This window comes from Lolium rigidum, chromosome 3 (assembly GCF_022539505.1).
Source record: "Lolium rigidum isolate FL_2022 chromosome 3, APGP_CSIRO_Lrig_0.1, whole genome shotgun sequence".
In the NCBI taxonomy this organism is placed as follows: domain Eukaryota; kingdom Viridiplantae; phylum Streptophyta; class Magnoliopsida; order Poales; family Poaceae; genus Lolium; species Lolium rigidum.
This window is the reverse complement of record NC_061510.1, coordinates 152646685-152662942: the sequence shown is the minus strand read 5'-3', so window position 1 is coordinate 152662942 and position 16258 is coordinate 152646685. Positions and strand designations below refer to the sequence as shown.

Genomic DNA, 16258 nt, shown 5'->3' with positions numbered 1-16258 from the left:
GCGTCTTCTTGTGAGGATCGTAAGGAGAAGTGGGGAGGGGAGTTGGGAGATCTAGGATAGTGGATTCATAGTTGTGAGTGAGTAGCGTGGGCTTGTTCAGAGTAGTTGTTAAATATAAAATGGGAGTGAGGAGTGAGGGTTAGGATTTGTTTTATGGGCCCTTGCAAAAGTGGGTTGCATTTGCACAAATGAGCGATGAAGGTTCCCCAAATTATTATTTCACACGAAATGAAAATAGTTTTGACAAAAGATGGAGCCTTAGTTAAAAGAGTACACTCGTTAATCATCAATAATGCCAACCGCTGCTTCATTTAACATAGCCCTAATTACCTCTAGAGATTCGGACAATCCTTGGTAAGTTCCGCGAATCACCTCTAGTAAATCGCCAAGTCCTATTGTGGCTTGCTCCCTTGGTTCCATGTCAAAATCCTCATGGTCGGAGTAATCGCCCACTTATTTAGTTTCCTTCCATAGTTGGACCAACGCTCGATGTAGTTGATTGGACTGCAGTCGGTCAATCCATAACAAGTACGAGCGCCTCGGGTTAAGAAGTGATAGCCGTAGAACCTACGACCGGTGAGCTTGCCCTCAAACACGACAAGTCTGTGCAAAAATCTGTTAAAAAACTTCTGTAGCGATAAGCCATAGGGACACCGTTCCACTCTGGGCCATAGATACACTGCGGCACTACGTCTTCGTTGGAATTTGATAGAAGAATGATGTGGGCTAAGCCTCGTGGGATGTACCTATCTTACGGATTTGCCTAGTGACGGGGAAATTCGTAAGGAAGGTGGATGAACACGATGGGCAAATCGGGGATACAAACTTCCTCCCCCTCCTTTTCTTCCCCGGTACAAACTCATCAAGGCCAAACCCCAATATCCAGTTGTGGAGAATGCAAATGCAAGAACTAGCCTTACTTGGGTGTGATAAGGCATTTGTTGATGAGGGAGTAGGAAGCCAAGGCTATAGAGTGAGGGTTGATCCACGTCTCAGCCCAAGACCAGCGCTGGAGTTGGAGAAATCGCCGGGGGGGCGTAGATCCACGTCTCAGCCACGTGCTGCCGCTCAAGACTGGTGTCGGAGTTGGGGAAATCACAAGGGAGCGTAGATCCGTGTCTCAGCCGCATGCCGCCGCCATGGGTGCCGAAAGGGGAAAATGAGGATTTTTATGTGAGGGTTCGAAGCAGAGAGGTGAACCACATGGGAAGATGAGGGTACGCATGGCGGGAATTGTCGCATTAATTTCTTGCCTTACCGACCGCAAATACAGGACGCTAGTGTATGCCCGCTTTTGTTTTGCCCTAGCATGGCTCGACAACAACGGTCTATTCGGCCGTTATCGCTTGGCCTGCCTCAGTGGTGCTTTGCATATCGTGTTGTGCGAGACGGAGGCTTCACGCGACGAACCAATCGCATCGATTTCGTACCAATGGGGCCTGTTTGAAGACCATACATGCTACCAAACGCGTCCACGAGCAATTCTGTGTGTTCTTCTTTCCTCCATCAGCAGCAATCCCCGTGTGTACTCGACGCGCACAGCCGGCCACACCCACACCCAGGTAGGTCGGCAACACAAAGCCGTGCCGTTTGCACCGCCTCGTATCGTGTCGTATCTCCTCTTCATCGCGGTGTCACTCAAAATCAGTTGTGCGTGTGTCGTCTAGCGCACATCACCGTGCGCCTACCCAGTGCGTGTATAAAGAAGGCCTCCCGCTTCTGCCCACATGGAGTCATCTATGCTGCGCACAGCTCGCCCCAAGAAACAGTGGATCTCCAGTTTCAAGAGCCTTAAGCTTCTCGTTTCTATACAAGAAGCTTTTCGTCAAGGAGAAGCAAACCCCGGATCGCTCCTGGGTCCGACCAACTGAAGCCTGTGCTCGATTGAGGTACGGCCATCGTCAGCAGCCTCCAGTTCTTCCATTGAGGGCTTCCTATGCTGTCGCTGAACTTTCTGCTCCTAAATTCTGTAGTTCTGCGCTCTCCTTTTCCCTTCTTCTGTATGGAAAAAGAAGCCGAGCTTTTTAACCTCTTTCGATAGATCTTTATGTTGGTTCCTGGGTTCTATGCATAGGCGGACCTACCATCCCTCCTACCCGGGCGGCCGCCCAGGCTTCCGGCCGGCTGACGAGCTTATTTTCGTCCCTGTTTCACATGTATTTGATACAAAATTAGCACACTAAACCTATTTGCCCAGGCTTCAAAAATTTTCTGGGCCCGCTTATGGTTCTATGCGCGTAGAATCTTGGGTGTTTTGAGGTATGTATGATTCTGTTCCAGTCTGGTAATCTTGCCAGCTCATCTAGAAATTTACCTGATCAGTATGCTTTCGGTCCATAGTAGCATGTATGCACTTTGTTCCATCTGTTTCTAGTTCCATTCAACCCCTAGCTACATCATCAGGACAAAAGATAGCCCAATTGGTGGCTTCGTAGTACTAGGAATACAAAGCTTAACTGTTAATGGAACCAATCCAAAAACTATGTGTTTTTTCTTCTTCCACGCAAGGACCATGTCTTCGCTGGGCAACTCATATCTCTGCTTCCATTGCATGCACCAACCGTCTGCAGTGTTGCAGGTGAAGCTGCTGTCGATCAGGACCAGAATCCATTTCAGTCGCTGTAGCTCAAGCAGTTACTCAGCGCATGGAGTATCCTTGTTAAGATAGTGTTAACTGTCAAGTAGGAGGAGTGCTGCTACTTAATTAGGTGTTTTAGCTCACCCACCAAATTGGATAATAAACCCATTGATCCTTGGACCATGCAACGGTGCCCATATCAGACGTTGACACTTGCCTTAATGTACCGAATCGGTTGATCAGTTGGTGTCACACGCGGACACTGAAAATAGTGACCATAGTGTTCCGCTCCGTCTTCTCCTCTGACGGGTGATCCGTATCTGAATTATTTGCTTCTTTCCCGGTGACGTCCCCTGTTGTAGACTAGTGTTGCTGGTGACGACGGTCTGGAAGCATCATGGAGGCTCCTATGAGCATGGAGCTCAAATAATGCTGCAGGCCGGTGTATGCCATGTTCCTGGGAGAAACATAATACTGTATTAATAACGTTCCATCCCGTGAACAATAATTATTCAGTTTTTCTCCTCACAGTAGGTTGGAACATGTGAATTTAGCGGATATCATGCAGGAATTCAGCTTCTGTCGACATTGAGTCGCAATTTCTTTTATGGCTATTGCTCCGGTGTCCCCCCCTCTCTAAACTTTATTCTATTTAGACGGCTAGGATCTGCTGATACCCCTTCGTGAGTTGACTTAACATGTGTGTTTGGTTCATGGGCAAACATGTGCAGGATGGGATGGGATAAAATATGTTTAATTAACGATTAATAGAAAAATATAAATATGCCATTAACACACCGGTTAATATGTAATTAACGGGTCCTTTTCCCTTTGTGGTGGAGGCCGGACCTAGCAGGCGGCCGCCTACCCGTGCCTAGCAAGGTCACTACCCGCACATACTTAGTGAGGCCGTTTCTTCGACTGGGTGTGGCGCAGACGTAGCAAGCTCGTTGCTCGCCACGCCATGGAGGCCGCCGCCGCCAAGCTAGGGAGCCACGTTGAAAATCAAGCCCGCCGCTTACCGCGTCCTGGAGGCCGCCGATGTCGAGCTGATGAGCCACGCGGAAAAGCAAGCCCACCGCTCGCCGTGACATGGTGGCCGCCGCTGAGCTGGGGAGCCACACATACGACGGTGGCAGGTGTCGGAGTCGCGTCGACGGCCATGGATTCTCAGGCGGCTAGTGAGATTAGTCATGAAATTCACGGATCATATGGTTCAGCCTTTCTCAGAATATTCGACTTTTTGGATGGGATCATCCATATTTTCTGGTCACGAACCAAACGCACGTTTACCACCTGAACATCGTTCACCAAGGGGGGGACACCGGAGCACAGCCCTTCTTTTATTGGTTTAGGAGGTGTTCTGAAACCTGCTGCTTGTATTTCCAGGAGGTGGTCGCGTCGTCGTCGTCAGACATCTCGATCGTCGCTTGAGAATGTTGCGGCAACGATGGCAGGGATGCTTGCTTCTGCTCGCGGTTCTTCTCTCGAGCGCGTCAGGTATGTGATCCCGTGTAATTCAGCACTACAGTACTGCCGGGTTCTTTTCTTACTTTGTTTTCTGTCGCCCAAGATTCTTTACTTAACTCCGAATACATGACCGTAGACAGCATCGCAGAAAGAAAGAAATGATGTGACATGACAATACGTGTTTTCCCAAGGAGATGACGGCACACAAAGTTTTCAAAGAAAGTGTGCAGCATTACAAGGGGACTTTGAAGCTGCCATGTTTAGGATATGGATGCTTCTGCGTTCCCTTTACAGAGTCTTATCTCAATTCGAGTCCCAAGCAAAATAGCTGCGACACGCGTCTGAAGCTCATCGGTTTATGGCCTCACATGCTTAAGAAACTGAATTAAATGATGCGACCACCTACCTAATATTTCATTCTTGATAATTGTACCACTGTGACACATGCAAAAGAGTTATGGATGGTCTGTAAACATTGCTGGATCGACTAGGTGTAGATCAATACCGGGTAGAAGTAAAGATACTGTGGGTTTACCTTCTCCCTTCGAGGAGGAATCCGCCGCAGTCGACATGGTGGAGGTGGTGACGGCGACGGCGTGAGGTCGAGGGAGAGAGGTGGCGGCGGAGCTTCCCGTCGGCACTGCACTAACCCTAATCGGTGGGTCGTCTGGTGGGGCGAGTGGCAGCTCAGGGTAACCTCGTGATGCGTGCCACTGCCCCACCACTCTATATATAGTGCAGGCGACAGGGGCCCACCAACCAGCGAACGGTTGGGCGCCCCCGATCAGGGCGCGATCAAAGGGCACATCGAGCCGTTGGGCTCGAACGTGGTGGAGATCAACCTAACATGGTCTCCTTGCATTTGCATATCTGCCACTCAAGTATCACCCTCTTCAACTATGTAAAGAACATTTGCCGCTCAAGTACTAAACCCATATTTTAAGGTCCTACTATCCTGTAATTAAGCAACAAGTTTTCTTTACCCACTTACCGCGGAAAATTATTACAACCATTGTAGTAGCACGAAAGAGCTATAGCTTAACTGCACTGACAACTGAGCTGAAGTTACTGAACTGTGCTCTGTTGCGTTTCATGGTGGACAGGCAGCGCGATCCTCCCGTCAAAGAATTCGCCGTCAGACTTCGCGAAGATCGTCCAGTCTAAGCAGACCAAGCAAGCGCGGGTATGCAGCGGTGCAGACCACCGGCTGCTGCGATCCCTGGCCAACACCGGAGCGGAGATCATGCTGACAATCCCCAACGAGCAGCTGCAGCACATCGCCGAGTTCCGGGAAGAGGCCGAGCTCTGGGTCGCCACGAACGTCGTGCCGTTCCTCCCAGCGACCAGGATCACTCACGTCCTGGCCGGCAGCGACGTCCTGGCCAGCTCCTCCGAGGACGCCGCGTACTCGCTGGTTCCCGCTATGCTGAACCTCCACACCGCGCTCGTCGCCGCCCGCCTCGACGGCCGCGTCAGGGTGTCCACCGCGCTGTCCGGGGTTCCGCTCGCAGTCGTTCAGTCGGCCGTCACGGGGCAGCTTCTGCGGTTCATGAGGGATACCGGCTCGCCGTTCTTTCTGAAGGCTGCTAATCCCTCAGAGGCTACCGATGCCAGAGTCGACGATGTTTACGCCGCCATGCGCGCGCTGGGGTTCTCGAGTGGCATCCCGGTGATCGCGGCGGAAGCGGGGGAGGAGGAACTCGGCGGCGGAGGCGCGGAGCTGGTGTACCACAGCTACATGTACGCAGGCCGCCGTGGCGCGCGGCGGTCGCTGGCGACGGGGACGTTCTGCGTGGCGCTCCAGAACGCGGACCCGACGGCGCTGCAGGCGGGGCTGAGCTGGGCGTGCGGGCAGGGCCACGCCGACTGCTCCACGATACAGCCCGGCGGGGCCTGCTACAAGCAGAACGACGTGGCGGCGCTGGCCTCCTACGCCTACAATGACTACTACCAGAAGAACGCCAACACCGGCGCCACCTGCTCCTTCAATGGCACCGCCACCACTACTGCCACCGATCCCAGTAAGCAGCCATTTCGATTTGGATGACCTTCGTATTCTGTACCACCGACCACCACCATGGATCGCTGCTTATGATCTCTGATCCTTTCATGCCAATCTCTCACTGCAGGTTCGGGATCGTGCGTCTTCGCGGGAAGGTGAGCTGGCTTTCGCGCCATATATATTTGAAACAGCATATATACACATAATATCATTTCACGAAAATCTGACACGAAAACAATTTCATGGCAGCTCGACGGCAGGAGGCTCCAACTCGAGCGTGCCGAGCGCCAGCCCTCCGACGAGCCTCACTCCTCCGTCAGGTCTCACTCCTCCGTTCGGCTCCAGCCCTCCTTCCGACTTCGGGCCTCCGGGAGCCGGCACAACTCCTCCGTCCGCCTTTGGCCCGCCATCTGGCTTCGGCCCGCCATCTGGTTTCGGTCCCCCGTCTTCATTCGGTCCACCGGGGATCGGGACATTCGGCCCGAGCGGCACGCTCGATCCTTACGGCAGCGGCTGCCGGCAGGTCGCGTCTCTGGCTGCCTCGGCTCTTCTCTCCGCCGTTGTTCTTGGCCTTCTTCTCGGATCGCCCAATGCAATGTAAATTATTCGAGTGCCAACTTGAATTACTTTAGAGAGCTCATGCTGTCGTTAGATACTACTATTACGGGTTGTGTCACATCTTATATGTTCTTATATAGGAGTACATTCTTGGTCTTGTAGATGTCCAGTTTCATATTTAGCAATCGACCGTATATTTTTTTTCGAAATGGGGAATATGATCCCGGTTTTGCATTATGATGATGCACACGGTCTTTTATTAAAAATAGTTACGAGTACATAGTTTAGAACATCTCAGGCATCGCCTAAAGTTGATACAAGAATTAACCAGCGAAAGAAAACAAAGTGAAACTGGACTACACATCAACGTAGCCGTCTATTATGCCGCCAGCCAGCCAGGCACAAGATATGCTGAGCGACCATCTGAAGCCGTGTGCATCCAGTAGCCATAGCATCCCGCCGTCCCTTCGGTGATAGTAGAGCCCACAGCTGAATCCAATGTGACACCATATGGATAACCTGCAAAAAGTAAAAAGATTTTTTTGTTGTTGAAAATAATATCATTCCTCGTCCTCCATATAGACCAACATAAGGCAGAAACCTCAATACGGATGAAAGTCTTAGATTGTCTATCAACTCCATTTAACCAATTACAAAACATATTCGTAATATTGGTTGAAGGTGGAAGATCAAAAGTAAAATTAAACGTGCGCCAAAGTAGTTTAGGTAAAGGACAAGTGATGAACAAGTGTTCAATAGTCTCCTGCTCTCCGCAAAAAACACATTTTGTACACCCATTCCACCTTCTTTTAGCTAAATTATCTTTAGTAAGCAAAACCTTATTACTCAGAAACCACATAAATATTTTTATCTTAAGGGAAACTTTAACTTTTCATAGGTATTTTCGCAGAAAAGGTGTGTGGTCATTCATAAGATCCTCATACATAGATTCCACTGTAAACAAACCATTTGTCGTCAAACTCCAAACAAATTGATCATTCTCATCAGTTAAATTAATCCTCATAAGCTTTTGGCAAAACTGTAACTAAAAAGTCCATTTGTTTTCCCACCAACAACCTTCTGAAACTGATATTCAGAGGCGTTTGAGCTAACACATGAGGTACCGTTACATTCTTGTGATGCACAATATTGTATAAGGATGAATATTGTTGAGCTAATGGTGTTTTTCCTAACCAAGTATCTTCCAAAACACGAGTCTTTACTGTAGGATAACGTTGCATAGAAAACAAAAAATTTCCTACCGCGAACACGCAATCCAAGCCAAGATGCAATCTAGAAGACGGTAGCAACGAGGGGGTATCGAGTCTCACCCTTGAAGAGATTCCAAAACCTACAAGATGAGGCTCTTGTTGCTGCGGTAGACGTTCACTTGCCGCTTGCAAAAGCGCGTAGAAGATCTTGATCACGATCGGTTCCGGCGCCACGAACGGGCAGCACCTTCGTACTCGGTCACACGTTCGGTTGTTGATGAAGACGACGTCCACCTCCCCGTTCCGAGCGGGCAGCGGAAGTAGTAGCTCCTCTTGAATCCGACAGCACGACGGCGTGGTGTCGGTGGCGGTGTAGAAGTCCGGCGGAGCTTCGCTAAGCTATGCGGGATGTGGAGGAGCGGGCGGCTAGGGTTTGGGGAGAGGGGGCGCCGGCCACTATGGGGTGCGGCCACCTTGGTGGTTCTTAGGTGGCCGGGCCCCTCCCCTTGGCCCCTCATTATATAGGTGGAACCCCAAGAGGTGGTGTCCAAGTCTTCGAATAAGACCCGAACCAAAAACCTTCCATAGGAGGGGGAAACCTAGCCCAACTAGGACTCCCACCCAAAGGTGGGATTTCCACCTCCCATGTGGGGGTGGCCGGCTCCCTATGGTGGAGTCCACTTGGGACTCCACCCCATCTAGGGCTGGCCGGCCATGGAGGTGGAGTCCCTTGTGGACTCCACCTTCCTTGGTGATTTCTTCCGGACTTTTCTAGAACCTTCTAGAACCTTCCATAGAACCTTCCGCGACATTTTATTCACATAAAATGACATCCTATATATGAATCTTATTCTCCGGACTATTCCGGAACTCCTCGTGATGTCCGGGATCACATCCGGGACTCCGAACAAATATTCCAACTCCATTCCATATTCAAGTTCTACCATTTCAACATCCAACTTTAAGTGTGTCACCCTACGGTTCACGAACTATGTGGACATGGTTGAGTACTCACTCCGACCAATAACCAATAGCGGGATCTGGAGATCCATAATGGCTCCCACATATTCAACGATGACTTTAGTGATCGAATGAACCATTCACATATATTACAAATTCCCTTTGTCTCGCGATATTTTACTTGTCCGAGGTTTGATCTTCGGTATCACTCTATACCTTGTTCAACCTCGTCTCCTGACAAGTACTCTTTACTCGTACCGTGGTATGTGGTCTCTTATGAACTCATTCATATGCTTGCAAGACATTAGACGACATTCCACCGAGAGGGCCCGAGTATATCTATCCGTCATCGGGATGGACAAATCCCACCGTTGATCCATATGCCTCAACTCATACTTTCCGGATACTTAATCCCACCTTTATAGCCACCCATTTACGCAGTGGTGTTTGGTGTAATCAAAGTACCTTTCCGGTATAAGTGATTTACATGATCTCATGGTCATAAGGACTAGGTAACTATGTATCGAAAGCTTATAGCAAATAACTTAATGACGAGATCTTATGCTACGCTTAATTGGGTGTGTCCATTATATCATTCACACAATGATATAACCTTGTTATTAATAACATCCAATGTTCATGATTATGAAACTAATCATCCATTAATCAACAAGCTAGTTTAAGAGGCATACTAGGGACTTCTTGTTTGTCTACATATCACACATGTACTAATGTTTCGGTTAATACAATTCTAGCATGATATATAAACATTTATCATAAACATAAAGATATAAATAATAACCACTTTATTATTGCCTCTAGGGCATATCTCCTTCGATCTCCCACTTGCACTAGAGTCAATAATCTAGATTACATTGTAATATACCTAACACCCATGGCATTCTGGTGTTGGTCATGCTTTGCCCTAGGGAGAGCTTTAGTCAACGGATCTGCTACATTCGGATCGGTGTGTACTTTGCAAATCTTTACTTCTCCATCTTCGATGTACTCGCGAATCGAGTGGTAACGCAGCTTGATATGCTTCAGCCTCTTGTGTGACCTTGGCTCTTGTGCATTGGCGATGGCACCCATGTTATCACAGTAAATGATTAATGGGTCCAATGCACTAGGAACCACACCGAGCTCTACAATGAACCTCTTCATCCATACCGCTTCTGATGAAGCCTCCGAAGCCGCTATGTACTCGATTCTCGTTGAAGACTTCGCCACCGTGCACTCGCTTCGAGCTTGCCCAGCTCATCGCAAGCACCATTCAATATAAACACGTACCTGCATTGTGACTTAGAGTCATCAGGATCAGTGTTCCAACTTGCATCGGTGTAACTTGTTACAACGAGCTCTTGGTCACCTCCATAACAAAGAAACATATCCTTAGTTCTTTTCAAGTACTTCAGGATATTCTTGACCGCCGTCCAGTGTTCCATTCCTGGATCACTTTGATATCTGCTAGTCAAACTAACAGCATGCGCTATATCCGGTCTTGTACATAGCATGGCATACATAATAGAGCCTACTGCCGAAGCATAGGGGATTTGATTCATCCTTTCTCTTTCTTCGCCGTAGCCGGTCCTTGAGTCTTACTCAAGACCTTGCCTCGGTAACATAGGTAAAAACCCTTTCTTACTTTCGTCCATTCTAAACTTCTTTAGAATCTTGTCCAGGTATGTACTCGTGATAGCCCTATTAGGCGTCTTGATCTATCTCTATAAATCTTGATGCCTAATATATACGATGCTTCACCAAGGTCTTTCATTGAAAAACTGTTATTCAAATAACCTTTTACACTTGCTTAATAGTTCTATATCATTCCCGATCAATAATATGTCATCTACATATAATATCAGGAATGCTACGAGCTCCCACTCACTTTCTTGTAAATACAGGCCTCTCCATGACACTGTATAAACCCGAAGTCTTTGATCACCTTATCAAAGCGTCGGTTCCAACTTCTCGATGCTTGCTTCAGTCCATAGATTGAACGCTGAAGTTTGCATACTTTGTCAGCATTTTTAGGATCAACAAAACCTTTGGGTTGTACCATATACAACTCTTCCTCAATGTCTCCATTAAGGAACGCCATTTTGACATCCATCTGCCAAATCTCATAATCGAAAAATGCAGCTATTGCTAACAAAATCCTCACAGATTTTAGCTTCGCTACGGGTGAGAAAGTCTCATCGTAGTCAATTCCTTGAATTTGTCGGAAACCCTTTGCGACAAGTCGAGCTTTATAGACGAGTAATATTACCATCAGCATCTGTTTTTCTCTTGAAGATCCATTTATTCTCGACAGCCTTTCGGCTATCAGGTAAGTCTACCAAAGTCCATACTTTGTTATCATACATGGATCCCATTTCGGATTTCATGGCCTCTTGCCATTTGTTGGAATCTGGGCTCATCATCGCTTCTTCATACGTCGCAGGGTCCTCATCATTGTTATCCACAATCATGACATTTAGACAAGGATCATACCAATCTGGAGTGGCACGTTCCCTTGTCGATCCGCGAGGTTCGGTATTTTCCTCGTTCGAAGTTTTCATGATCATTATCATTAGCTTCCTCTCGTTGCCGGTGTAGGCGGTACAGGTACATCTTCCGTATCTGCGCTACTCGATCAACGAGTATAGATTCATTAATCTCATCGAGTTCTACTTTTCTTCCAGTCACTTCTTTAGTGAGAAATTCTTTCTCAAGAAAGGTACCGTTCTTAGCAACAAAGATTTTTGCCTTCGGATCTGTGATAGAAAGTGTACCCTATAGTTTCCTTAGGGTATCCTATGAAGACGCATTTCTCCGCTTTGGGTTCTAGCTTGTCCGGTTGTAACTTTTTTACATAGGCTTCGCAACCCCAAACTTTAAGGAACGACGACTTAGGTTTCTTATTAAACCATAATTCATACGGTGTCGTTTCTACGGATTTTGATGGTGCTCTATTTAAAGTGAATGCAGCTGTCTCTAATGCATAACTCCAAAATGATAACGGCAAATCAGTAAGAGACATCATAGAACGAACCATATCTAAGAGAGTTCGATTACGACGTTCGGACACACCGTTTCGTTGTGGTGTTCCCGGCGGTGTCAATTGTGAAAGTATTCCGCATTTCTTTAAATGCATGCCAAACTCATAACTTAGATATTCACCTCCGCGATCAGATCGTAGAAATTTAATCTTCTTGTTACGTTGATTTTCTACTTCACTTTGGAATTCCTTAAACTTCTCAAAAGTTTCGGATTTATGTTTCATGAAATAGATATACCCATATCTACTCGGATCATCTCGTGAAGGTTAGAACATAACGATAACCACCGCAGCGATGCTACACTCATTGGTCCGCACACATCGGTATGTATGATTTCCAATAAGTCGGTAGCTCGCTCCATCATACCGTAAAATGGAGTTTTAGTCATTTTTCCCATTAGACATGCTTCGCATCTATCAAGTGACTCAAAGTCAAGTGATTCAAGTAATCCATCGGCATGGAGTTTCTTCATGCGTTTCACTCCAATATGACCAAGACGACAAGTGCTACATATAAGTAGAATTATCATTCAATTTAATTCGCTTAGCATCAATGTTATGTATATGCGTATCACTACTATCGAGATCTAATAGAAATAAGCCATTCTTTTGTGGTGCTCGACCATAAAAGATATTATTCATAAAAATAGAACAACCATTATTCTCAGACTTGAATGAATAACCGTCTTGCATTAAACAAGATCCGGATATAATGTTCATGCTCAACGCAGTACATAATAACAATTATTTAGGCTTAAAACTAATCCCGAAGGTAGATGTAGAGGAAGTGTGCCGATTGCGATCACATTGACCTTGGATCCGTTTCCAACGCGCATCGTCACTTCATCTTTCAGCAGTTGTCGTTTATTCTTTAGTTCCTGTTTCGAGTTACAAATATGAGCAACCGAACCAGTATCAAATACCCAGGTACTAGAACGAGAACTAGTGAGATAAACATCTATAACATGTATATCGGATATACCTTCTTTCTTCTTCTTGACAAGGCCGCTCTTCGGATCTGCCAAATACTTGGAGCAATTACGCTTCCGGTGTCCCTTCTCCTTGCAGTAATAGCACTCCAGCATCAGGTTTAGGGCCGTTCTTAGGTTTCATAGGAGGCGTGGCAGCTTTCTTGCCACCCTTCTTGAATTTTCCTTTAGACTTGCCCTGTTTCTTGAAACTGGTGGTCTTGTTGACCATCAACACTTGGTGCTCTTTCTTGATCTCAATCTCAGCAGCTTTTAGCATGCCAAAGAGTTCGAGTAACTCCTTGTTCATGTTCCGCATATTGTAGTTCATCACAAAGTTCTTGTAACTTGGTGGCGGTGATTGAAGGACACGATTAATCCCCGATCCGTTAGGAATCACTATTCCCAAGTCACTGAGTTTCTTCGCATGCTCGGTCATGGCGAGCATGTGCTCACTAATGGAGCTGCCTTCTTCCATCATACAGCTGAAGAAATGTTTCGATGCTTCATAGCATTCCACGGCCGCATGAGTCTCAAAAATAGCTTTCAGCTCATTCATCAACTCATGAGGATCGTGGTGCTCAAAACGTTTTTGAAGATCGGATTCCAGATCGCACAGGATGGCACACCGAACTTGAGAGTACCGAGTTTTCCGAGTCTCGTAAACAGCTTTTACTTCATCGGTTTCGGTTCTGCAGGAGGGTCACCTAGCGGTGCATCAAGCACATATTGCAGATTTCCGCCGGAGAGGAAGATCCTCACATGACGGAACCGGTCGGTGAAGTTGCTACCGTTGCTCTTAAGCTTTTCTTTCTCTAGGAACTGGTTAAAATTGATTGAGGACGCCATCTCTACAACATATATTTGCAATAGTTTAGACTAAGTTTATGACAAATTGAGTTCAAATTTTAATTCAACATAATTAAAAATCTAGGTGAACTCCCACTCAAAACAATATCCCTCGCATTGTCTTAGTGATCACACGAACCAAATCCATCGCACCTCAAATCGATCATCACGAGAAAAGGTGTAATTTCAATGGCGAACACTCAAAGTGTTCATCATATCAATCATATGATTCATGCTCTACCTTTCGGTATCACGTGTTCCGAGACCATGTCTGTACATGCTAGGCTCGTCAAGGCCACCTTAGTATCCGCATGTGCAAAACTGTCTTGCACCCGTTGTAAGTACTTATCGAATCTATCACACCCGATCATCACGAGATGCTTCGAAACGATAAGACTTGATAACGGTGCTACTAAGGATGAACACTTTATTATCTTGAGATTTTAGTGAGGGATCATCTTATAATGCTACCGTCGCGATCTAAGCAAAATAAGATGCATAAAAGGATTAACATCACATGCAGTTCATATGTGATATGATATGGCCCTTTTGTCTTTGCGCCTTTGATCTTCATCTCCAAAGCACGGACATGATCTCCATCATCTTCGGGCATGATCTCCATCATCGTCGGCGAAGCACCAAGGTCAATGGCGCCGTCTTCATGATTGTCCTCCATGTAGCAACTATTACAACTACTTTGAAATACTAGTCAACATGAAATTTAAAGACAACCATAAGGCTCCTGCCGGTTGCCACAATACAATAATGATCATCTCATACATATTCATCATCACATTATGGCCATATCACATCACCAAACCCTGCAAAAACAAGTTAGACGCTCTCTAATTTGGTTTGCATATTTTACGTGGTTTAGGGTTTTCGATATAGATCTAATCTACCTACGAACATGAACCACAACGTTGATACTAATGTTGTCAATAGAAGAGTAAATTGAATCTTTACTATAGTAGGAGAGACAGACACCCGCAAAGCCTCTTATGCAATACAAGTTGCATGTCGAACGAGGAACAAGTCTCATGAACGCGGTCATGTAAAGTTAGTCCGAGCCGCTTCATCCCACTATGCCATAAAGATGCAAAGTACTCAACTAAAGATAACAAGAGCATCAACGCCCACAAACCATTGTGTTCTACTCGTGCAACCATCTATGCATAGACACGGCTCGATACCACTCGTAGGATAACGTTGCATAGAAAACAAAAAATTTCCTACCGCGAACACGCAATCCAAGCCAAGATGCAATCTAGAAGACGGTAGCAACGAGGGGGTATCGAGTCTCACCCTTGAAGAGATTCCAAAACCTACAAGATGAGGCTCTTGTTGCTGCGGTAGACGTTCACTTGCCGCTTGCAAAAGCGCGTAGAAGATCTTGATCACGATCGGTTCCGCGCCACGAACGGGCAGCACCTTCGTACTCGGTCACACGTTCGGTTGTTGATGAAGACGACGTCCACCTCCCCGTTCCAGCCGGGCAGCGGAAGTAGTAGCTCCTCTTGAATCCGAAAGCACGACGGCGTGGTGTCGGTGGCGGTGTAGAAGTCCCGCGGAGCTTCGCTAAGCTATGCGGGATGTGGAGGAGCGGGCGGCTAGGGTTTGGGGAGAGGGGGCGCCGGCCACTATGGGGTGCGGCCACCTTGGTGGTTCTTAGGTGGCCGGCCCCCTCCCCTTGGCCCCTCATTATATAGGTGGAACCCCAAGAGGTGGTGTCCAAGTCTTCGAATAAGACCCGAACCAAAAACCTTCCATAGGAGGGGGAAACCTAGCCCAACTAGGACTCCCACCCAAAGGTGGGATTTCCACCTCCCATGTGGGGTGGCCGGCCCCCTATGGTGGAGTCCACTTGGGACTCCACCCCATCTAGGGCTGGCCGGCCATGGAGGTGGAGTCCCTTGTGGACTCCACCTTCCTTGGTGATTTCTTCCGGACTTTTCTAGAACCTTCTAGAACCTTCCATAGAACCTTCCGCGACATTTTATTCACATAAAATGACATCCTATATATGAATCTTATTCTCCGACTATTCCGGAACTCCTCGTGATGTCCGGGATCACATCCGGGACTCCGAACAAATATTCCAACTCCATTCCATATTCAAGTTCTACCATTTCAACATCCAACTTTAAGTGTGTCACCCTACGGTTCGCGAACTATGTGGACATGGTTGAGTACTCACTCCGACCAATAACCAATAGCGGGATCTGGAGATCCATAATGGCTCCCACATATTCAACGATGACTTTAGTGATCGAATGAACCATTCACATATATTACAAATTCCCTTTGTCTCGCGATATTTTACTTGTCCGAGGTTTGATCTTCGGTATCACTCTATACCTTGTTCAACCTCGTCTCCTGACAAGTACTCTTTACTCGTACCGTGGTATGTGGTCTCTTATGAACTCATTAATATGCTTGCAAGACATTAGACGACATTCCACCGAGAGGGCCCAGAGTATATCTATCCGTCATCGGGATGGACAAATCCCACTGTTGATCCATATGCCTCAACTCATACTTTCCGGATACTTAATCCCACCTTTATAGCCACCCATTTACGCAGTGGTGTTTGGTGTAATCAAAGTACCTTTCCGGTATAAG

The 16258-nt window shown here is 47.0% G+C and overlaps 1 protein-coding gene across 1 annotated transcript; it reads left to right on the top strand.

The window, feature by feature from the left end:
• Nucleotides 1–1511: 1511 nt before the first annotated feature.
• Nucleotides 1512–6651, top strand: LOC124698440 (glucan endo-1,3-beta-glucosidase 7-like). The gene is made up of 5 exons (XM_047230926.1): nucleotides 1512–1889; nucleotides 3968–4078; nucleotides 5152–6069; nucleotides 6178–6205; nucleotides 6300–6651. Exons 2-5 carry the CDS (start codon nucleotides 4015–4017, stop codon nucleotides 6649–6651), a joined length of 1362 nt encoding a protein of 453 aa, XP_047086882.1. The 5' UTR covers nucleotides 1512–1889; nucleotides 3968–4014.
• The last annotated feature ends 9607 nt before the right edge of the window (nucleotides 6652–16258 follow it).